This window comes from Pseudorca crassidens, chromosome 8, assembly GCF_039906515.1.
Source record: "Pseudorca crassidens isolate mPseCra1 chromosome 8, mPseCra1.hap1, whole genome shotgun sequence".
Classification (NCBI taxonomy): domain Eukaryota; kingdom Metazoa; phylum Chordata; class Mammalia; order Artiodactyla; family Delphinidae; genus Pseudorca; species Pseudorca crassidens.
The window spans coordinates 60,724,707-60,749,914 of record NC_090303.1 but is presented as its reverse complement, the minus strand read 5'-3'; the positions used below and the strand labels follow the sequence as shown (position 1 = coordinate 60,749,914).

General features: G+C 41.1%; 1 protein-coding gene, 1 long non-coding RNA gene and 1 pseudogene across 4 annotated transcripts in view; 2 read left to right on the top strand and 1 right to left on the bottom strand.

The window, feature by feature from the left end:
* LOC137229149 (uncharacterized) overlaps window positions 1-25,208 on the top strand; it is a 164,251-nt gene that overhangs the window by 115,692 nt on the left and 23,351 nt on the right. For both annotated transcript variants that reach the window (XR_010945565.1, XR_010945564.1), the window contains exon 4: window positions 20,471-20,580. This is a non-coding gene — a long non-coding RNA (uncharacterized lncRNA). The remainder of the gene's footprint in view (window positions 1-20,470; window positions 20,581-25,208) is intronic.
* Window positions 11,400-12,828, top strand: LOC137228608 (lysosomal dipeptide transporter MFSD1-like; annotated as a pseudogene).
* CHN2 (chimerin 2) overlaps window positions 22,528-25,208 on the bottom strand; it is a 325,963-nt gene continuing 323,282 nt past the window's right edge. For both annotated transcript variants that reach the window (XM_067746621.1, XM_067746620.1), the window contains one exon: window positions 22,528-24,328. In XM_067746621.1, coding sequence (XP_067602722.1) covers window positions 24,157-24,328 — 172 coding nt within the window. In that variant the 3' untranslated portion in view covers window positions 22,528-24,156. The remainder of the gene's footprint in view (window positions 24,329-25,208) is intronic.

Genomic DNA, 25,208 nt, shown 5'->3' with positions numbered 1-25,208 from the left:
CAAAAATAAATATGACTAAATAAATTTGAAAAAAAAATACAGGACAGAGCCTTCTGAGAGAAGAACATCTTTTGCAATACCCTTGATTCTTATGTTTAAGTACAGTGTGAGGATGTGCAGCTGCCATTGTGCAACAGTGAGGCAACAGACATGGAAATAAAACCCAGCACACTAAGGATGATGGCATGGGAGTGTGACAGGTGTTTGGGTCCTTCATGATACTGGTGAGCCCCTGAAAGAACCCTGGGATGACGTATCTCTTGACTACTAGTTCCGTGAGATAAGGTGGATTCCTATGGTTTAACCGCAGCTTTAAATACAGTTTTCCGTTACTTGCAGCCCCAAACATTCCTTCTTGGTACAGTCTAGTAGAGTTATAGAAAAAACATATATTGTTCAAAAGGCAAAAAGGTAGTGTTGTCACATTTTTTCCTTGACCAATATGAAAAGTTCTTCCTGGAAGAAGGGCTTAGTGAAATGTTTAAGTGATGGGGAAGTTTTTAGAGGTGGGGATGCATCTGCAAAACAAGGCACTTCACTGAAAAGGCTTGGAGTTGGAACTTCCCTGGAGGTCTGATGGTTAAGACGCCACACTCTCAATGTAGGGGGCATGCGTTCAATCCCTGGCCAGGGAACTAAGATGCCACATGGCAAGGCCAAAAAAAAAAAAGAGGCTTGGAGTTAAGGGAATGAGTGGATAAAGGTATGTGTACATGTGTACATACGGTGGCAAGGAGCATTGGATTATCTGAGATCTCATGGTAGTTTGACTTTTAAAGATAGAATTTTAAATCAAAACAATTGACTTATTTTCCTCCATTTATTGAATCTAGAACTGTTTAAATCTATAAAAATTTTCATAACCAATCCCATGAAAAAAAACCCACCCCAGGGCTTCCCTGGTGGTGCAGTGGTTGGGGGTCCGCCTGCTGATGCAGGGGACACGGGTTCGTGCCCCGGTCCGGGAAGATCCCACATGCCGCAGAGCGGCTGGGCCCGTGAGCCATGGCCGCTGAGCCTGCGCATCCGGAGCCTGTGCTCTGCAACGGGAGAGGCCACAACAGTGAGAGGCCCGTGTACCAAAAAATAAAAAAATGAAAAAAATAACCCACCCCAAACCAAAAAACAACAAAGAGAGTTAGTGTTAAACAAATATAGTTGTGTTCTGTAACTATTGATCTAGGAATCCTGCTGTTTGCTTCTATAAGGAGAACATGGGCTGTCCTAAACCTCTGTGTTGGTAAGCTATGAATACAGTATAGATGCATTTAAAAGTTGATTTATCTACCCGGTGAATAGTAGGTGACTTTCAATGTTACAGAATTTAAATATGCTTAGATTGGGCATTGCTTACATTTCTTTATAATATTTTTTTCTTGTCATTTTTTACTTTTCAAAAATGTGTTGATGGTTTGAGAAAGGACACAGTTTCTTTCTTCTCTTCTTTTTTTAAAAAATTAAATTGTTGGGGCTTCCCTGGTGGCGCAGTGGTTGAGAGTCTGCCTGCTGATGCAGGGGACATGGGTTCGTGCCCTGGTCCGGGAAGATCCCACATGCCGCGGAGCAGCTGGGCCCGTGAGCCATGGCCGCTGAGCCTGTGCGTCCGGAGCCTGTGCTCCGCAACGGGAGAGGCCACAACAGTGAGAGGCCCACGTACCGCAAAAAAAAAAAAAAAAATTGTTTCTTTCTCAGGTGACCCTTTAAGTGCAATAAATGATTACACTAAAAGACAATAGATAATGAATTTCTAGAGAGCAGGATTTGCATACTAGAAATGAAAAGAGGAACTTTAGAAGTTCAACTTGGCATTTGCAATCCTAGCAAATCTGGCATTGTATCAGAGGCTGAGAAATTGATTCTCTTCCTTTAAAGCATTTATGGTGGGAACAGGGCAAAGGAAAACACATGATGAGAAAAGTTAAGAAATACAGCTAATCGGAAAAGATAGGCAGAACACTCTATGACATAAATCACAGCAAGATCCTTTTTGACCCACCTCCTAGAGAAATGGAAATAAAACCAAAAATAAACAAATGGGACCCAATGAAACTTAAAAGGTTTTGCACAACAAAGGAAAACATAAACAAGACAAAAAGACAACCCTCAATATGGGAGAAAATATCTGCAAATGAAGCAACTGACAAGGGGTTAATCTCCAAAATTTACAAGCAGCTCATGCAGCTTAATATCAAAAAAACAAACAACCCAATCTAAAAATGGGCAGAAGACCTGAATAGACATTTCTCCAAAGAAGATATACAGATTGCCAACAAACACATGAAAGGATGCTCAACATCACTAATCATTAGAGAAATGCAAATCAAAACTACAATGAGGTATCACCTCACACCAGTCAGAATGGCCATCATCAAAAAGTCTACAAACAATAAACGCTGGAGAGGGTGTGGAGAAAAGGGAGCCCTCTTGCACTACTGGTGGGAATGTAAATTGATACAGCCACTATGGAGAACAGTATGGAGGTTCCTTAAAAAAGTAAAAATAGAACTTCCATACAATCCAGCAATCCCACTACTGGGCATATACCCTGAGAAAACCATAATTCAAAAAGTGTCATGTACCACAGTGTTCATTGCAGCTCTATTTACAATAGACAGGACATGGAAGCAACCTAAGTGTCCATCGACATATGAATGGATAAAGAAGATGTGGCACATATATACAATGGAGTATCACTCAGCCATAAAAAGAAACGAAGTTGAGTTATTTGTAGTGAGGTGGATGGACCTAGAGTCTGTCATACAGAGTGAAATAAGAAAGAGAAAAACAAATACCATATGCTAACACATATATATGGAATCTAAAAAAAAAAAAAAGAAAAAAGTTCTGAAAAACCTAGGAGCAGGACAGGAATAAAGACACAGACGCAGAGAATGGACTTGAGGACATGGGGAGGGGGAAGGGTAAGCTGGGACGAAGTGAGGGAGTGGCATGGAGATATATACACTACCTAATGTAAAACAGATAGCTAGTGGGAAGCAGCTGCATAGCACAGGGAGTTCGGCTCAGTGCTCTGTGACCACTTAGAGGGGTGGGATAGGGAGGGTGGGAGGGAGACGCAAGAGGGAGGATGGGGATATATGTATATGTATAGCTGATTCACTTCGTTATAAAGCAGAAACACACCACTGTAAAGCAATTATACTCCAATAAAGATGTTAAAAATATACAGCTAATCAAAATGAAGAAAATAAAGGTGATTTATAGTCTCTTCACCCAAGGAAAACTATGGCCCACATTTTCACATTTACTCCATTCATCCTACCCCTTCCCTATCCCCCTTCCCTCCCTTCCATCATCCTTTTCTTTTATGGACTCTTCCATTCTTTGAAAATTAGATTTGTCTCTCCTATGGCCTTTTCCTTTATAGTCACCCGTGTACTTGTAGTTTAATATTTATTTTCTCCTTTCTGTGTATGCACATCAGTGTTGTTGGATTTAGTCTGTAAACTTTTAAAAATAAATTTATTTATTTATTTATTTTTGGTTGCCTTGGGTCTTCGTTGTTTTGCGTGGGCTTTCTCTAGTTGCTGGCGAGCGGTGGTTACTCTTCATTGTGGTACGTAAGCTTCTCATTGTGGTGGCTTCTCCTGTTGCAGAGCACGGGCTCTAGGCGTGTGAGCTTCAGTAGCTGTGAGGCACGGGCTTAGATGCTCTGGGGCATGTGGGATCTTCCTGGACCAGGGCTAGAACCTGTGTCCGCTGCACTGGCAGGCAAATTCTTAACCACTGCACCACCAGGCAAGTCCCTAGTCTGTAAACTTTTAAAGAGAGGGTGTTGCACCTGTGCCTGAATTTGGAATCCACTGTTCACATCATCTCATCCTGTGCCCTGTCAGGTTAACATGAATGCATACCTAGAAGTATAAAAATTATAGTCACGGGCTTCCCTGGTGGCGCAGTGGTTGAGAGTCCGCCTGACGATGCAGGGGACACGGGTTCGTGCCCCGGTCCGGGAAGATCCCACATGCCTCAGAGCGGCTGGGCCCGTGAGCCATGGCCGCTGAGCCTGTGCGTCCGGAGCCTGTGCTCCGCAACGGGAGAGGCCACAACAGTGAGAGGCCCGCGTACCGCAAAAAAAGAAAAAACAAACAAAATTACAGTCACAAAATATGACTAATCATGTCAGTTTCACACTTGACCTAAGCAAGGCTGGTTTGTACAGTTCCGCCTCCCTCCAAAATTCAGTCGACACCAGCTGACTCTTTGTAACTTCCCACACCTCCTCCTTTTGTGGATCTGGTTCCTTTAGTATTCTTGGATATCATTGTATGTTCCTCATTTTCCTTAAAAAATTATTTGTAAGAAAATTTAAGACCTAAGACAAAAGTCACTTTTTCTAGAAAGGATTTTCAAGAGTTTAGGGACACTACCAGGCAGGACCACTTTACACTCAGTTCATGGCTTGAGGATTTTGGGATAACCAAAAACAAGAGATCCACAGGACCATTAGCCTGTAGTCACACTCCAGGGACAAGTCCATTCCCTCCCTACCCGCCTCCCCATCTTTTCTGCTCCAAATTAACTTAATTGTCCATGAAGACCTGTTGGGGGGATGGGTATAGTTTACTTCTGAGCTGCCCGGAGCCTGAGGGTATGGCCCTTTGGGGTCTGACACTTATCAAGGGAAAAATCTTCTATTAATTGCTCTATTTTGGATGAGCCCTACACTCACTTATAATTCTGTCCCTTATGCTCCAGGCGGCTATGAAAACTGAAGTTGTTTTGGTGCCCAATTTTTTCCAGCAGGAGAATTCAGCCAAATAACCTAGCTGCCACTGACAGGAGTGGGTGTGTTTTAATTTTATTGTCAATTGTTTGCTTGATGTTTGTCCCTGCGACTAGATTATAATTTTCTTATTTATTTATTGTCTGACTCCCTCACTAGAAAATGAGTTCCATTTTATTTAATGATCATTTACAGAACACTTTCTGTGTACTGGGTACATTTCTAATTGCTTTATAAATATTAAGTCATTTAATCTTCCTGAAAGCCCTGTGAAATAGGTACTATTATTATTATAGATGAGGTAACTGAGACACTAAGAACTTAAGTTACTTGCCCAAGGTGACACAGCCAGTAAGTATTAGAGCCAGCATTTGACCCCAGGAAAACTGGCTTCAGAGTCCAGGGACTAACTCCTCTCTGTGCTGTGTCTCTCCGTGAGCACTAGGACAGGTCACTAATGAGGCTTTAGGACCTGGCATCTGCCTGACAATAACAGTTCTTACTATTGTTGAATGCATGACCATCCAATGCAGAAATGTGAATGCTTTCTTGGTTAAAATATGACCAACTTGTAAAAAGAAATGTACTAAAAGTGGCAATGAAATAAAATTTCAATCTGTCATTACAGGTAATAATAGCCTGATTTTCTTTAATTCTGAGGAGTGAGTACAGTAGGTGGACCAAATTATCTGATAAATTTTTGCTTTTTTCTTAAAATTGTAAGAGCACTATCATGTTGCAATACCCTTTGAAGGAGATGTGGTTAGGTGGTAAATGCGGATGGGGAAGAATAAAGTAATACCAGAGGATGGCTGATGAGATTTTATTAAATATTGTACTTGGGGAATAAATGAATGATCTAGAGGACATGGCCTTTCAGAACAGGGCTCCACAGCACATCTTGACTCTCTCAGGAAACAAAGATAATTCTACTTTATTGTTTATTAGAAAATCACTGATGTAAATAAAAGTCATGTGTTACCACGCAAGGTAATGTTCTCTGGCTGGTCACCTGGTTCCAGGTCAGGCCCAGGGTAAACTAGATCCTGTAAAGGGTGACTTGCTATCTGCAGTTGTTCATTTCCATTTTCAAAGGGTTGATTCAGTTATGCTCCGTTCACCAGGTTATATTTTCTCTTTATGGTTTGTCGATGTGTCAGCTCATTACGTCACATGTGCACAGGGAGGAGGTGGATATCTGATGGAAGGGTAACATGATGCAGGAAGGGAATCTTTTGGTTTCATCATTTGCATCAAGGCCAGTGTCAAAACATAGTTAGAAATCCATAAGAAATAGCTGCTTTCCTAAGTCAAAGGCTGTCAGGGGAGGTGCACCAACGTTTTGGCACTCAGCTTTCTGTTCGGTGCCAACACAGGTAAATCTCCCATTGTACACTCCAGTGAACATTCAGTTTCATCTACTTGATGTCATTTCACTTACCTACTGGGGGAAACTACTTCAGCTGCAGCTATAAAACTTTTATAATAATGGCAAATTTTAAATTCTTACTCTGGGCTTTCACTTTACTATGTGCTTATCCAAAAGTGGAAAGTGTTCTCACTGTTTTAATGGTAGAGCAACCCTGAGAGAGAGATATTACAAGTTCTACAGTTTTATCCTAGAAATTTGAAGCAAGTTGCTCCAAGTCACAGGACCAGAAGAGGTGCAGTTATTTTGATTCGGTTTGAGTTACTCTTTCCCTAGTACAATGTTCTTTTAATATTGATATTTGAATCTCATATTGCCTTTTAGTTAATCATTAGATCAATAAATAGTTGTTGGTATCCAGGCTATTACATCAAAAGAGGTAGTCATACTTAAAAGATTCGAATTAGGTCATCGTCTTCTAAGTTTCCCACTTAGAATAATGCTAAATCATATGTGGTTGCTTAAATATTAAAGCCCTATGGAATCACAGAGCACTCAAAGCTCAAATTAACACTGGGAATTGTAATTATATACATTTCTTGTGAAAAGACTTGATGGTTGGTTTGAATTACGAGCTGTGTGGCTTTGAGAAAATTACTTAATATCTTTAGGCTCCGGTTTCCTTAAATGTAAAGTGGGGATAATACTATCTACTTCTCTGGATCGTTGCCAAGATTAAAGCAGACAATACATTTATTAAAGTCCCCAGCACAGTGCCTGACACGCAATAGGCACTCAGTAAATGTTAGTTTCTCCTTGACTGATTTCTTTCATTGGCTGTGTAGGAAAATCATGTAAACAGACTCTACAGATCAATGACTTCCAAGTGCTTTTGGAAAATAATGGGTAGAGAGTCTTAAAGTTCACTGTCATTATTGTTGGTTAGGGCCCATTGCTTCCCCCCCTAAGAACATCAGGTTAAAATTTACTGCAGCGTATTTAATATACAACAATTTGCTCTGAATCTAACTTTTTTTTCAGGAACATACTTAATGATTAAATCAAATCAAGCAGAAGTTTTCTGTATGTGATTCAAGAACGCTCTTCATCCTTTCGGCACCGAAATTGCATTACCTGTCATTGAAGGAGGAAGTGTGCTCAGTTAAGCTTGAAAGCAATGTTACCAGAAAAGGATTAACAAATCGTAAGGCAGAATCCTTAGAAGTAAGGTCACTACCAGAATGCGGCTGAGGCACGAGCCAAGGAATATGTTTAATATGTGTTGCCCCTTTAGCTCCTGGAATCTTAATATATAATCCACATCACTGAATCAGACCCAAAGGAGGGAAAGAACAGGAGCATCATGTCTCTGCTATGTAGACACGGCATGATTAATTATTTTAAAAAATTAGTTTTTATTTTATTTAAGTAATCTATGCACACAGAGTTCAAAAGTCAAATGTTATTAAGGCGATTATAGCACATTACAGGGGTTTCTTATCTCATTCCTTCCCTTAGTTCTCTTCCCCAACCACCTTCAACAATTTTGGCTTTTTGTTTCCGACATGTGCACATCTCTATATTTCTAATTAATTTGTGTATTATGCTCTCTTTTGATTTATCGATATTTAACCTCTATTAATTTCTTATTATGGTATTTGAGCCTTTTGTTCTCTTATACCACCATGCCTTCTGCTTCCTTTCTCTCCTATCCCAGTACAGTGGTCATATTACAGCCTTTGTTTAATTGACAATTGCATGTTGATATTATTGTGCCTTTGTAAATATTGTTCAGGCTAAGCATTATAGTGTACAGAACATTATATTTGCTTTCCTACTTTTTGTCTTTTCCTAAAATTAATAATGGCCTCTCCCTGCCCACCCTCCCCCCACCTCAACCCTTTCAATCTGCTTGTTTTTAGTCCTGTTTCTAATTCTTTCTACGCTTTCCAATGGCTTCTTGGTGCACTTTTCTACAAGTGCTATCATATCAGTATATATGTGTTCCATTTTGTTTTTCCTAAAAATATCCCTCCTGGGCATCCCTGCTGGCGCAGTGGTTGAGAGTCCACCTGCCGATGCAGGGGGCACGGGTTCGTGCCCCGGTCTGGGAAGATCCCACATGCCCTGGAGCAGCTGGGCCTGTAAGCCATGGCCGCTGAGCCTGCGCATCCAGAGCCTGTGCTCCGCAACGGGAGAGGCCACAACGGTGAGAGGCCCGCGTACCGCCAAAAAAAAAAAAAAAATCCCTCCTGGACACTTCCTTCTCCTTCCATAGGGACTGACCTCTCTCGGTCTGTTGCACAGTCTCCTCCTGGGGATGCCTTGAGTCTCCTTCTTTCTTGGTGGAGTTGCTTGTTTTGCTGGAGCACATTGTCAGATGGGGCAGCAGCAGAAGGTATCATGGTGGCCGTCTTCACCGTGGCTGTCTCTTTAGCCACACAGTTCCATCTGGACTGTTTATCCCCCATGCCTTGCACACATCATCCTCCTGGGAGATCTTTCTACCCTTATTCTGGACAGTCCCTTTGTGCCAAAGGTGCAAAGTGAATCTTGACGTAAACATCACACAGTATAATTAATAATTAGATCATGGATTTTAAATGTAAAAATATAAAACTTTTAGAAGAAAATATAGAATGTCTTTGGGACCTAGGGCTAAGTGAGGAGTTCATAGACATGGCCAAAACGAAGATCCATAAAAGAAAAAATAACTAAGTTGGGCTTCATCAAAACGGAGAAAAACTTTGGCTCTGAAAAACACTCTGTTAAGAGGATGTAAAGACAAACTACAGACTAGGAGAAAATATTTGCAAACCATATATACCTAAAATATATAAAGGACTCTCAAAATTCTATAGTGAAAAAGAATCAATTATGAAATGGGCAAAAGACTTGAACAGTTGTTTCACTAAATTGGAGACACAGATGACAAATAACCACATGAAAAGATGTTCAGCATCATTAACCATTAGTGAAATGCAAATGTGAACCACAGTGAGATATCAACATGAACTTATCAGAATGACTGAAATAGAAAATAATGATGACACCAAATGCTAGTGAGGCTGTGGAGAAACTGAATCACTTACACGTTGCTGGTGGGAATGTGAAATGGTCCAGCTGCTCTGGAAAACAGCTTGATAGTTTCTTTAAAAAACTAAACATGCAAATATGACCCAGAAATTGCACCCTTTCCAAACTGGAAACAATCCAGATGCCCTTCAGTGGGTGAAAGGCAAAACAGACTGTGGAAAATCCATACCATGGAATGTTTCTCAGCAATAGAAAAGGATAGCTTACTGAATCTTAGGAATCATTTGGAATTGTTGACGGATAGCATTGGAAGGTGGAGTAGATGTGATTGCCTACAGAGAAAGTACGGCAAGAAGGCAGCCTTGGAGAGTGTTCCAAGGGACTTGGAGAGTTCTAGAGGGAGAATGGGCAGAGGAGCCTGGGCAGAGGATGGGGGCGAGGGTGGTGTCACAGCAGCCGAGAGAGAGGGGGTTGGAGAAGAAGGGAGTGGTCAACTGTGCCAGCAAATGAGAAGCCAAGTAAGCAGAGACCCAAAGCTGCAGTGAGGTTGATGGGGCTCCAGGGAGAGCACTCTGGGGGGGGAGCACAAGCACTGAAGCTTGACCTGGTGGTATGAAGGTGTGTCGCAGCACCTCCACACCTGCTCCTGTGCCATCTGGCCTCAGTGATAACCCATGAGGTTGGTGGGTCGGGCAGACAAGCAGGCATTAATTTTCAAGTTTCAGAGGGGAGAAACCTGGGGCTCAGAAATGTTGGAAGCCTTGATCTGTGACCGAGCCAGGTCTTGTGGCTCTAAATTCAGTGCTCTTGTAGGGCTCCCATGATGGCTTTCCACCACATCACAGCACAGGGCAGGTGTGGCTTGGCTTCAAAAACCCATTGGACAGTCAACTGCTAGAATCCCCCTATAATGTGCTAGGCAGCAATGTGATGTCCTGTAACTCTGAAGAAAGTTTACTAAGGCTTACTTAGTGTAAGTATTCTCATAAAAGTTTCCCACAGCTCTTGAGTTTTTAGACACACATTTGTCTTACTGTGTGCCCCAAATACTATACTGAGTGCTGTACGTAGATTATCTTAAGCCTCACAATTACTTCACGGAATATGTACCGACACTAGTTCATTATAATGACAAGGAAACTGAGGCCTAAGAAGTAAAGTAACTTTCCCAAATTATACTATCAGAAAGTGATAAGAGGCAGGATTGAAACAACGGGGTTGTAACCTGCAATTGAACTTGTGTAACAGGCAATTGAACTAGAGACTTAGATCTTCAGATTCTCCAACCTGAATTATTTTGAGGCTTAATCATACCTACTGGATAGAAGGAGAAAGAATATGGTGAAGATTAGGTGAGTTTTGGATAACTAGTTCCAAGAAAGCTTCAGTAACTGAAGGGTTCAGATACTGGACAGAACTCTAAATGGTGGACAAGAGTCAATATGCATTTTCAGATTCTTCTGCTTCTAGAATCACCCCCTCCTCCATGACACCAAAATATTATAGGATATTTGAATATTTGTAGAAGGATTCTTCTATTAATTTAGAAAGTGTTTGAGTGCCTACTGTATGCCAGGCAAAGTTCCATTTAGGGACAAGGGTAGACTGGTGAGCAAAGTAGACCAATTCCTGCCTTCATGAAGTTTACAGGTCAGACAATGTCATTTTAGAGATACAGGTGGTTCCATAGTTATGGAGGTGAGAGGCCTTTGGGGACCTTGGTCTATGGATGTGGAGGGTCTTATTCAGGCTCTGAAAGTTTGAACATCCTTCCCAATGCTACAAAACTATTTCCCCTTCTTCATTAATAAATCCTGAGTTTCTTCAGGTATCCAAACACTTCGGAATGGGTGGATTTAGCCGCAGTTCAGGTGAAACCCTTTCTGTTCTAAACCAGTTCTTCTCAAATTTATCCTGCATTGGAATCACCTGGAGGGCTTGTTAAAAAGATTGTGACGCATCACATGAACGACCGCGGTCACGTGAGCACAGTTTTCGCGGGGCTCTGGCGGCGGCTTCCTCTGGTAAGTTGCGGTCACGGTCATCTCTCGGTCTCCCGCCGCCGGCCCGGGGGAGGGGGGGAGGAAGCGAGGGCGCTGCCAGGCGGCCCAGACGACGCCAGCACAAGAGCCCCCGCCGCCCCGCTGCCCCGCCGGACCTCTGCGACCCCAGTTCCTGGCGCACAGGCTTTTGGTGCTGTTGCTTTCTTCCTTGGCTTCGGCTATGATAATCCTGCTGACCTCAGACTCAGGTTACAAGGATATGCAGGTGAATACCACGAAATTCATGCTGCGGTATGCCTGGTATTCTTGGCCCAATGTAGTTTTGTGTTTCTTTGGTGGCTTTTTTTTTGTTTGTTTGCGGTACGCGGGCCTCTCACTGTTGTGGCCTCTCCCGTTGCGGAGCACAGGCTCCGGACGCGCAGGCTCAGCGGCCATGGCTCACGGGCCCAGCCGCTCTGCGGCATGTGGGATCTTCCCGGACCGGGGCACGAACCCGCATCCCCTGCATCGGCAGGCGGACTCTCAACCACTGCGCCCACCAGGGAAGCCCCTCTTTGGTGGCTTTTTGATAGAGCAAGCATTTGGAATACGATGGGGCACCATTATTTTTAGTTGCTATTTGTTTTTGCCCTGGGTGGAATATTTAATGCTTTTTGGCTGATGGAGTTTGGACGGTTATGTTTGGGATGGGTGGGGACTCTTTAGCAGTTGCCCAGAATACGTATGCTGTGAGTTGGTTTACAGGCAAAGAATTAAACTTGGTGTTTGGTGTAAGTTGGACTCCAGCTTAGCATGGCTGGAATTGGAAGAACAGTAAACATGAACCTCATGAGATGGCTGTATTCTAAGGTTTAAGCTTCCTTGGGTTCTGCTGGTCACACAACCCTTGGGGTCACACTTATGACTGGGGGTATAACATGTATTCTTTCACTAGTCTGTGCCTTGGCCCTTGCTTATTTGGATCAGACAGCAGAAAGAATCCTTCATAAAGAACAAAGCAAAACAGGTGAAGTTATTAAGTTGACTGATGTGAAGGACTTCTTCTTACCCCTGTGGCTATATTTATCACCTGTGTCTGCTGTTATGTTGCCGTGTTCCCTTTCATTGGACTTCACAGAGATTTCTTTACAGAGAAATTTGGATTTTTCTCCCAGACAGCGAGTGATATTAGCAGTATAGTGTTTGGGCTCCTGGTGGATAAAATGGGAAGTAACATCATCTGTGTGCAATGGTGACCACGCTTGCTTCCCACATGATGCTGGCCTTTATGCTGTGGAACACTTGGATTGCTATGTGTCTCCTGGGACTCTACTATTTGTTGCTTGCCTGTGCATTGTGGCATTTGTAGTTCCTGAACATCAACTGGGAACCACATATGGCTTCATGCAGTCCATTCAGAATCTTGGGTTGGCCATCATTTCCATCATTGCTGGCATGATATTGGATACTCGGGGATATTTGTTTTTAGAAGTTTTCTTCATTGCCTGTGTTTCTTTGTCACTGTTATCTGTGGTCTTACTCCACTTGTTGAATCATATCCAAGGTGGGAACCTAAATTATTCTGCAAGACAAAGGGAAGAAACAAAACTTTCTCATGCAGAATGAGAAGTTTAAATGACTGTGTCATGAGAATGGGCTGCACACATCATTAGTTTGAAAAACTCCTTTATTTTTTTTTTTTCAAATTTAGAGTTTAGTTGTTAGGAAAAATAATGGTCTGGAGAGTTATTATATTTATATTTTGAATACACTTATTTTAAAGTATAATTCTGAGGACTGTTTTAGCCTGTGTCTTTTGTATTGCTGAAGAATTCTACTTTGGGATAGGCTCATCAGTGGTGAAGTTCAGAAAATTGTACCTGGTACATGTGGGTGATTTTGAGTACGGACACTGAATAATGGAAATCTTTGCATCTCGTATTGAGATAATTTTCACAAAGAGTATCATAGGAATATGGCCTTTTCTTTATCTTAAAGCAAAAAAAAAAAAAAGCTTTTGAGGGAGTAGAAGGGATTTTTTTTTTTTTTTGGTCTTTTTGTATCTTGTCCATCATGTGCCCCAACTGCACATGCACACAGTTATTTTTAGTCCCTTATAGTTTCTTTGTATGCTGTTGCTCCAGGAAACGTGTGTCCAGGTACAAGTGCTGCAGCAAAGGGGCCCAGGGCCCAGGGCCCAGCCTGTCTTAGTTTGAAGTACATGGTGTAATACTGTATGCTTAAAAGTTTTAGAACAGCTTGAAAGTGCATTCCTTATTCAGGATAAGTTTATTTACATCCTTTTTTTTTTTTTTTTTCTGATTTATGGTGTACTGTGTCATTATTCAGTTGTTAATTCTTTAGGCGTTGACTGCCATGTGACTGTTCTCGCCGATGGGTGTTGAAAGTTGGCCTTACCGGTTGGGAAAAGTCTGCTGCTGTGGAGGGCCTGTGTGGTCTGGCTTCCTCTTTCCACTACCTCTGTGCCTCAGCTACCGTGAGCTGCTTACATTTTTTTCAAATTGGTTACATCTCTTCCCTTCTCAGGGGCTTTGTCCATGCTGCTCCCTTTGCTTAGACTATTTTAGCCAGGATTCTCTAACAACCTGGTTTCATAGGATTTAGGACAGAAAATTTTAGCCCCCCACTGGGAACCATTCTCCCTGTGGAAACTCTTCCAGACCCTTCAGGCTATATCAAGTTAGTCTAAAGTTCCTGTGATCTTTGAAAACCCCTGTACTTTTCCTTCGTAGCTTACCTCAGCTTATCATGAAGAATTTGTGATGAGGTATGTGTGGGTGTCTCTTTATTTTGGTTGTAAGCTCCACGAGGGCAGAAACTGTCTCTGATATGTTAATAATGATTGTGTTGATAGTACCTAGCACAAAGTAGGCACAAAATAAATATTTTTTTGAATGATGCATAAATAAAAAGGAGAGTAAACTGGGACAAAAAACAGATTGTGAGGCCCCAGCCCCAGTCAGTGATTCAGGCCTGAGAAATTGCATTTTTAACAAGTCCCAGGCCACGGTGTTGCTGGCCAAGGGACTATACTTCGTGCCACACTGACCTGAACTAATCATGGGAATCTCATTCCCCTTGCTAGTGACTGGTTTAGCAATAAACATGCTATGCAATTCTGGCCAAGGTGTTGTGAGGGGATATATGTCGAGGGAAGGATTTCTTAGCTATTAAATGGGACATGCAGGATGAGAAAGACATTGTCCTGCTTCTCCTTGAAGCCACCTTCTTATACGATGTTTGTCAAAGCCTGAGGGGAATGCCAACAAACGGAGCATGATGGAATAGAAAGAACCAATAGAAAGCACCAATCTTGGAGATGCCCTACATTTGGATTTCTTGTTGAGATAATTAATGTCCCCATTGTTGAAGCCCTTTGCATCATAGTTTCATATTATGTGCAACAGATACTTTCCTGATGGATGAATCTAGTGCTTCTTAAAGGTTAATGATCATCTCCTTACTATTAGAAGTCAGTAATCCATGCTCAAGCAGCGGTCTGTATGGGCTGTTGGTATTATATTGACCTTTCCATGGACTTGGGACTTGGGACTTTGTGACTGTTCCTGATTTTGTTCCAAGGTGATCATCTTGACCATTCCAAGAGTCAAGAACCTGTTGGCCCATAAAACCTGATGGGTTTTAGCATGTGACCCCTGTGGAAAAGAACCCATCTCACACACACACATACACACACACACACACACACGCTTATTCCTCACTTGATCCGTGGCGCTCAGTTGCTGAATTCCTGGCCTAAAGAGGTCTATTTTTGCCTCGTCACACGTCTTTTCTGCTTTGGAGTCTGAGCATCTCTCCTTGGTGGGCTGTTTGGCCTGAGCTTCTGATTCTTGCAGCCCTGTGTTGCCCCTGACAGTAATGCCCTGTTCCAGTCCCATGCCTCCACATCCTCCAAACCTGCCAATTAATGGACTAACCTGGGTTTGCCCTCCCTAAGGATGGTCCTGCGTACAATAATCAACATTTGTACATTACTGTCCAGTTTATACTGAGCTTTTAGTTTTTATATTCAGGATCTCAATGGATCCTTGTGTAGAAGCACTCTCACAAGAAGGGGAGATCAGGTACTCTGTTATTATGCCCACTTTCAGATTAGGGAGCTAGAACAAACCAAGATTATACCCATTGTGTAAATTAGGACATAGAAGAAATCAGGTAATTTAAGTGAGCAAACATCTATTCCAGTAATACTTGCTTAACTCTTGAAGAACATTTTGAAGTACACAATTTTTCAAGAAAGTTTGTTAAGGTTATAAATTTTCGGCAGCGATGAAAAATTTGCTCCCGTGGATGATTTATCATACATATGAGGTTTATAAGCCTATGAAAGGAGAGCTTTATGGGTTTTTCTTTAAAAATACAGGTTTTATCTTCTTTTTTTAACTCCGTTCACTGTAAAGGTTTAGCAATGTGCCATGCACCACATTGTCCTCACTGAAAAGCTCCTGTTAAGTTACAGGGACTCCTTAGTTGCTATATCCAAAGGGGACTCATCACCTTATCATCTTTTTTTAAAACTTATTTTCAATTTATAAGTCCAACAAACTATAACAGTCACTTTATTTAAAAAATTTTTTTTTATTATTTTTAAATTTTTGGCTGTGCTGGGTCTTCATTGCTGCACGCGGGCTTTCTCTAGTTGCAGCGAGCAGGGGCTACTCTGTGTTGCGGTGCACAGGCTTCTCATTGCGGTGGCTTCTCTCGTTGTGGAGCACGGGCTCTAGGTGTATGGGCTTCAGTAGCTGTGGCACGTGGGCTCAGTAGTTGTGGCTCATGGGCTCAGTAGTTGTGGCTTGCGGGCTCTAGAGTGCAGGCTCAGTAGCTGTGGCGCACGGGCTTAGTTGCTCCACGGTATGTGGGATCTTCCCAGACCAGGGCTTGAACCTATGTCCCCTGCACTGGCAGGCAGATTCTTAACCACTGCGCCACCAGGGAAGCCCCACCTTATCATCTGTAGCAGCATTTGACCCTGATGACTTCTCCATCCTTGAAGTTCTATCTTTCTCTGCTTTCTTCTTACACTCCTGACTCTCTGCTTCCTCCTCTGGCCATTTCTGACCTTCCTTTCAAAGTTCTCTAACTTTGCATGTTCCTTAGACTTTATTGTTACCCAGGGACCTATTATTGGTCTTCTTTATTTCAGCTGACTATACAGTCTGATCTCATCCTTCTTTCTTGAGCTCCAAAACCATGTATTCAGGCATGTGCTAGACATTTTTACATGGGTAAACCATTAGCACCAAATGCATCCTGCAAACTGAACCCATGATTTCTCCCTGCTGAACCCCCTTTCCTTCCTGTATTCTCTTATCTTCCTAAATAGTCATTAATTGTAAAAACCAGAAATGAGGGTGTCATTTGTGACTTCATCTGTTCAATCTTGGCATCAAATCAGTAAGTCTTGACAACCCCCTAAATACCTCTCTTATCATGACTCTTCTCCATCCCTCCTGCTGGGAGGCAAGTTCAGTTTGTCATTGCCTATAACATCTTCTTGATTAGCTTCTGTCTTTCTAATCTTACATCCTCTGGCCTATCCTCCACGTGTCACCAGACCAATCTTTCTAAGTTTGACTCATACTTGGCACACAAGGTTCCTTATTCCCTGGCGCAGACCTGCTTGTTTAACCTCATTCCCCCTCCTCTTCCCTCACATTTCATGTGCTGGTTAAACCCAACTCTGGAGAGTACTCTGAACTTTCCATGCTTTCATGTGTTTACGGCTGGCACCTATGTACCCTGCCTGGGGAAGCCAGGGAAAGTCTCAGCAGAGAGGAAACTTCGAGTTGAGACTTGTAGGATGAGTAGGAGTGTGCCTGACCAGCATATGGTGTCCACCATTCTTTTTTTTAATTTATTTTTTTAACATCTTTATTGGAGTATAATTGCTTTACAATGGTGTGTTAGTTTCTGCTTCACAACAAAATGGATCAGTTATACATATACATATGTTCCCATATCTCTTCCCCCTTGCTCTCCCTCCCTCCCACCCTCCCTATCCCACCCCTCTAGGTGGTCACAGAGCACCGAGCTGATCTCCCTGTGCTATGAGGCTGCTTCCCACTAGCTATCTACCTTACGTTTGGTAGTGTATATATGTCCATGCCTCTTTATCGCTTTGTCACAGCTTACCCTTCCCCCTCCCCATATCCTCAAGTCCATTCTCTGGTAGGTCTGTGTCTTTATTCCTGTTTTACCCCTAGGTTCTTCATGACATTTTTTTTTCTAAATTCCATATATATGTGTTAGCATATGGTATTTGTCTCTCTCTTTCTGACTTACTTCACTCTGTATGACAGACTCTAGGTCTATCCACCTCATTACAAATAGCTCAATTTCGTTTCTTTTTATGGCTGAGTAATATTCCATTGTATATATGTGCCACATCTTCTTTATCCATTCATCTGATGATGGACACTTAGGTTGTTTCCATCTCCGGGCTATTGTAAATAGAGCTGCAATGAACATTTTGGTACATGACTCTTTTTGAATTATGGTTTTCTCAGGGTATATGCCCAGTAGTGGGATTGCTGGGTCATATGGTAGTTCTATTTGTAGTTTTTAAGGAACCTCCATACTGTTCTCCACAGTGGCTGTATCAATTTACATTCCTACCAACAGTGCAAGAGGGTTCCCTTTTCTCCACACCCTCTCCAGCATTTATTGTTTCTAGGTTTTTTGATGATGGCCATTCTGACTGGTGTGAGATGATATCTCATTGTAGTTTTGATTTGCATTTCTCTAATGATTAGTGATGTTGAGCATTCTTTCATGTGTTTGTTGGCAGTCTGTATATCTTCTTTGGAGAAATGCCTATTTAGGTCTTCTGCTCATTTTTGGATTGGGTTGTTTGTTTTTTTGTTATTAAGCTGCATGAGCTGCTTATAAATTTTGGAGATTAATCCTTTGTCAGTTGCTTCATTTGCAAATATTTTCTCCCATTCTGAGGGTTGTCTTTTGGTCTTGTTTATGGTTTCCTTTGCTGTGCAAAAGCTTTGAAGTTTCATTAGGTCCCATTTGTTTATTTTTGTTTTTATTTTCATTTCTCTAGGAGGTGGGTCAAGAAGGACCTTGCTGTGATTTATGTCATAGAGTGTCCTGCCTATGTTTTCCTCTAAGAGTTTCATAGTTTCTGGCCTTACATTTAGGTCTTTATTCCATTTTGAGCTTATTTTTGTGTATGGTGTTAGGGAGTGATCTAATCTCATACTTTTACATGTAGCTGTCCAGTTTTCCCAGCACCACTTACTGAAGAGGCTGTCCTTTCTCAACTGTACATTCCTGCCTCCTTTATCAAAGATAAGGTGACCATATGTGCGTGGGTTTATCTCTGGGCTTTCTATCCTGTTCCATTGATCTATATTTCTGTTTTTGTGCCAGTACCATACTGTCTTGATTACTGTAGCTTTGTAGTATAGCCTTAAGTCAGGGCGCCTGATTCCTCCAGCTCCGTTTTTCGATCTCAAGATTGCTTTGGCTATTCGGGGTCTTTGGTGTTTCCATACAAATTGTGAAATTTTTTGTTCTAGTTCTGTGAAAAATGCCAGTGGTAGTTTGATAGGGATTGCATTGAGTCTGTAGATTGCTTTGGGTAGTAGAGTCATTTTCACAATGTTGATTCTTCCAATCCAAGAACATGGTATATCTCTCCATCTATTTGTATCATCTTTAATTTCTTTCATCAGTGTCTTATAGTTTTCTGCATACAGGTCTTTTGTCTCCTTACGTAGGTTTATTCCTAGATATTTTATTCTTTTCTTTAGGAATGCCAGAGATTTCTGTGCATTAATTTTGTATCCTGCTACTTTACCAAATTCACTGATTAGCTCTAGTAGTTTTCTGGTAGCATCTTTAGGATTCTCTATGTATAGTATCATGTCATCTGCAAACAGTGACAGCTTTACTTCTTCTTTTCTGATTTGGATTCCTTTTATTTCCTTTTCTTCTCTGATTGCTGTGGCTAAAACTTCCAAAACTATGTTGAAGAAGAGTGGTGAGAGTGGCCAACCTTGTCTTGTTCCTGATCTTAGTGGAAATGGTTTCAGTTTTTCACCATTGAGGACAATGTTGCCTGTGGGTTTGTCATATATGGCCTTTATTATGTTGAGGAAAGTTCCCTCTATGCCTACTTTCTGCAGGGTTTTTATCATAAATGGGTGTTGAATTTTTTCAAAAGCTTTCTCTGCATCTACTGAGATGACCATATGGTTTTTCTCCTTCAGTTTGTTAATATGGTGTATCACATTGATTGATTTGCGTATATTGAAGAATCCTTGCATTCCTGGAATAAACCCCACTTGATCATGGAGTATGATCTGTATAATGTGCTGTTGGATTCTGTTTGCTAGTATTTTGTTGAGGATTTTTGCATCTCTGTTCATCAGTGATATTGGCCTGTAGTTTTCTTCCTTTGTGACATCCTTGTCTGGTTTTGGTATCAGGGTGATGGTGTCCACCATTCTTGATCCCACAGAGCCTGTACTTCAGTGGGAGACAGATGGACACACAATTGCAGTACTTTGTGATAACCGATGGATTAGACGTATGTACAAATGGCAGTAGAAGGCAGTGAAGGAGGTCCTTGAGTGTGACAATATCTTTTCAACTCAGGAAAAAAAATGACCCTGGCTTATTTGCATTTACAAAGCATCCAATGAAGCAAACCGCTCCAAAGCATAGGGTCTAACATGGTGCCTCGCGTGTAGCAAAATACATGGAAGTGGAACAACGAAATGGACTAGGACATTGTGAAACGAACCTGAAGACAAGGAAAGAGTCTTTCTGAACCACACTCATGAGACCCTCTATATTTTATCAAAATGGACTTCATTTGCCCTCTCCTCCTTCTCATCCCCTCTCCTGAATGTTGGTGCTGTAGAGAACTTTGAATCAGGCCTCTCCTGTATTTCTCTGCTCTGGGTCCCTGGGCACTCTTATTCAATTATTACCTTGGTTCCAATTATTACCTCTGGTGTCGCTCCTAAATTCCTACCTCCAGCTTGGGTCTGTTAGTGCAATTGCTCATGAAATATCTCTTCCTGGAAATTTCACAGGTATCCCTATTTCATCATGTCCAACATGGAACTCATCATCCTCCTTACTTTTTCCACCCCTCAAGAACCTCTGGCTCTCTTTGTGTTCATTTCAAGAAATATTATCCAGTTGTCAAATTAAGCAGTGTGGGAGTCGTCCTTGATTCTCTAATCCAATCTATAACCAGACGTTTTCAACTCTGCCTCCTAAATATAACTCAGTTCTGTCTGTTTTTCTCTGCCTTGCTACCACCTGATCCAGGCTACATCACCTTAGACTTACAATGACAACAACGAACATCCAAGTGACTCCCTGCATCTACCTTCACTACCCCCATCTGCCTGCATATTCTCTGATGGATCCACAGTCAAGTAAGTGATCTTTAAAAAATGTAAACAAGATTGTGTCATTTGTTTCTTGCTAAAAGGCAATGCTAAATTAATTAGCTATTAATGCTATTTAATAATAGCATTAATATAAATTATAATTTATAATATTATATTAAAATAAAAATAATATAATATATATAATTATATATAATTATAATATAGATAATATATATAAATATATATTTTTTCATTTGCATATATAAATATATATATTTATACACATATAATATATATTTATATATATATTATCTATATTATATATTATAATAAAAATATAATAAAAAATAACATAATAAAAATATTATAAATTAATATAAATAATTTAGCAATTAATGCTAAAGGCAATGTGGTGTCCTAGATTGTACCCTGGAACAGAAAAAGGACATTAGTGGAAGACTCATAAAATCCGAAAAAAGCCTGGAGTTCAGTTAATAGTAATGTACTAATGTTGGTTTCTTGGTTTAAATAAATGTACTGTGGTTATATAAGATGTTAACATTAGGGGACAGTGGGTGAGGAGTACACAGGAACTCTCTGTAGTATCTTTGCAACTTTTCTGTAAATATAAAACTACTCCAAAATTAAGTTTATTTAAAAAAAAAAATTGTAGCACCATCGCCTTTTATGTTAGAGTCCAAAATCCTTAGCATGACCAGCTTTTGCTCTCCAGCCAAACTAAACTTATTATTTAATTCTTCCAGTGAGACAAACTTTTTCCTTGCCAGTATTCAGTGTCTGGCCCATTAATAAGTGCTTGATAAATGTTGGTTGAAAATTAATGAACATTACATTTTTAAATATCAAAAGATTGACTGTAAATTTGTGGATTGATAGATCTTGGGAATTTGTAAGCTACCTGAGTTGGGTTTTCAGTTGGAGGCAGGATGGCCCAGGCAGCACACCTGTAGTGGTATGTGACTTTCCTCAACTCCCCGTATCTCCCCTCCCTCGTCCCTTCCAGGCTGCTGTCCTTGAAATTCTGCACCAGGCCCCTTCCGAGCTTGGAGACCAGGTGCCCATTTATGTTAAAGGGAGAGAGAAAAAGGTCTTCCCCCACCCACACTGCCCCGTCCTGTCTCCCACAACCCACCTGTGGGCAGTTTAACAGTGGGTTCTGGAAACAACACTGCCTCCTTTCAGGTCTAACTACTAGAGTTATTCCAATGGCAGGAATTTCAAGCCACGTAAGAGAAGCCACGTCAGGCTGCCAGATGGTGGGGAAGATAGGCATGGGTATCAGAGCAGGCTTCAGACTAAAGGCAGGTAGACGGGATCAGGTGTTGTAATCACATTCGAGAAAAGGAGTCAAGTGAACCTCATTACACATTATAGAGCCCTGTTATAATAATACCCCTTATTACTACTCGGACTTGGATTTAACCCGTGACAAATCCTTTTCTCTCATGTGTCTTCCTTTCCCCTCCTAAGTCATCATTCTTAAAATAATGATGATAATAAGAAGTAACTATGACTAATTACTTTAGATCATCATTTCATCTAAGGTGTCCCAATCAGAATATTTCCAAACCCAGTTTTTCAGGTAAGCGAACTCATTCCCAAGGTCATATGCAGCTGATAAGAGGCAGATCTGCTATTCAAAGTCAAGTCTTTCTGGCTCCAAAACTCTTTTTCTGCCCTCCTGCAAGCTGCCTAGGGTGATCTGCTCTAAACACCACATCTCTCAATGAAGGACAAACACAATGGGTCTTTATAGAAAGGGAAGCTGGAGTATTGGAATCTTAACTGCAGGCAGGCTCCTCAGGAGGAAGCTGGAGGAGGGAGAGGGGCCAGGAGGTGTGGACTCCATGGGGTGTTTGTTTTCTCATCGTGTCTTGGTGATGGTAGACACTTTATTGCCCACAATCCATCTGGGAGCAGTGTTTTGAATATTCTGCCCCCCTTTCCCCCAACACGTCTTCCAAAATGATAGACAGAAGAATTTAATACATTTAATGCTTTTCCTTCCATTTACACTATCATAAATTACAAAGTATTGTTCACTTCACAAAATAAAACCATTTCCAGATAGTTTCTTGACAGTATCAAGAAGTACATAAGCTACAACAAACAAATCTGTACAGTTGGGAGGAACGATACTAGCAGGGACCAAGCAGAACCATTCTGACCCCCGTGTGCCAGCGGAGTCCATCCACATAGCCCTCAGGACTTTCTAGGATAACAACTGCACTGCCCTCTCCCCTCTCAGCTGGCTCATCACACAGTAATTCTCTTCTGGTCACTCCGAAACAAGACTAGTGAGTAATGACATGAATCATCTCAGATAATGAGAGGAAAAGACTTTGTAGTTGCGGTTAAGAAAAAAATTTAGATTGACAGTTTTTGACGTTTTAAATATTTTACCTATGTTACAAAATATAGAAATCTTGGTGTGGAAAGCTCATGCTAAGATAAATATAACCAATAAGATAGGACTGTAGCAATCAAATCATATTAAATTATTATCCATCAGAGTTACTTTGATCAAGGAGGAACACATATTTGTAAAAAACCAAACATTCATTCTTACTTTAAAAAACAGGCTTGTTTATAAAACAAAAATGAAAAAAATCAACAATGACTCTGCAGATTCACTTCTCATAAATAGAAATGTGGCAAAAATGCAACTTGACATTAACAGATGAATTCAGAATGCTTGCCTGAAAAGAAAGAAGTGCTAACTTTTTACATGGCCCAGCTATAACCAGTGTTTCCAAATTATTTTATGTAAAATGACCACGTTCTGCATGTTCTGTGATGTACACACATGATATGGAAAGACTATGACCAATTCATAGAACATACTTTGGGATTTCACAAAATTTTTATGGAAAGAAAATTTGTGGATGTTTCAGACCATCCTACAATTGCTATAAACATACACCGTAAGACAGCAAAATGCCAGTGCTTAACAGCAAATCTATCAAAAGCAGGGACAGAGGTGGGAGGTGAAATTTCATTGCAAAGCACTGATAAGGACAGAGGTATGTCAAGATAATACTGCATTCATGGTAAACTTTTCAGGGATCGCAGCAAGAAGGCAGGACAAGGTACACAGGGTAATAATCAATGCACTGCATTGAGTTCTATTTGCTAAAATAAAGTAACATTCTTGCAGCTAAAATAAAAATACATTTTACAATATAAGTTTCATTTAACATTTAACATATAGAATTGTCTTTTTTTTGTAAGTGGAAAATGTATAACTGTATCAAGTACCTCTATGAATTAAGTTCCCTTTTATTACTGATAAGACTGAAGTTTAAAGGTCTACGTTGTTTTTTAATAAGTTAAAGAAAGATTTATTAATCACTCTTCCAGCAAAACAGACATACGAGGCACAGCAAAGACCCAGGCGAGGGCTTTTTCTCACCCTCATCCTTGCTGTTCTCCTGTGGAGGGGGCCAGTGTCTATGAGACACAGTAGCCGACATGGCGATCCTCTGTGGTCTAGGAAATTCCACCACTTGTTTGGAAAACCAGGTGTAAAAGATGTTTTTATTTCTTTAGCCTTATCAACTTAGATGGGGCTCGGGCCATTCAGCTCACTTCCCTGGTGGATTAAAACAAAACATCTTCGTTTTCTATTAAAATCTGCACAATCAGCTTTTGGTACCGCATGTCATGGAGGGTGGTGAGGGTACTGTCCTCAGGGGGCCTCATCAGGGTGGGCCCAAATACGATCCCCAGATTTTCAGCATTCATGAAATTGTCCTTTTCATTCAGAGTCACCCTGCAAGACAGACATATACACAGAGGCATTATACAGACTCGAGGGTGGATTTGTATACTGATTATGAACTTCTCTGGTTTGGGGATTTGCAAAAGAAAATTGAGAATTGGAAGTATACAGAAGTATTTTTTAAAAGGTAATTTTCTGACTAAAAAAATTTTAGATTATTGACATTGCCTTCAGCCAGTAGAAGTGAACTACTAAGTCAATCTGGTGTAGACACACTTTTTAAAATTATAAAATCAGTCCTTCTTACTAAATAAACGTGGAACTCTCAGTGAGGGAATACTGGTTTGAAGGGGCAGTAGATTGTTAGGTGGCCCATAGTGCATACAGATTTAGTCTAGGCTTGTATGGATGTCTTTTCTTTCCCTCTTGCCGCTGTCTACTGGTCTGTATGCTGGCAAACCAGGAAGCTGAGGGCAGATTCCCTGTCTGCTGGCAGGGCTAGTGCCTGAGGAGAGAGGTCAAGCCATCATCATGGGACTGGGAAATGGCTGGAATGTGGCCAAACGAAAAAGCAGTTGGATATTATTTCTAGTTCCCACAGGATGAGGTCTGGAGCAGTAATTATTGTTGGAATTGAAAATCGTCATTTCATCACTAATCACTAGGGAAATGCAAATCAAAACTGCAGTGAGGTATCACCTCACACGGGTCAGAATGGCCATCATCAAAACATCTACAAACAATAAATGCTGGAGAGGGTGTGGAGAAAAGGGAACCCTCCTACACTGTTGGTGGGAATGTAAATTGGTACAGCCACTGTGGAGAACAGTATGGAAGTTCCTTAAAAACTAAATATAGAACTACCATATGATCCAGCAGTCCCACTCCTGGGCATATATCTGGAGAAAACCATAATTCGAAAAGATAACAT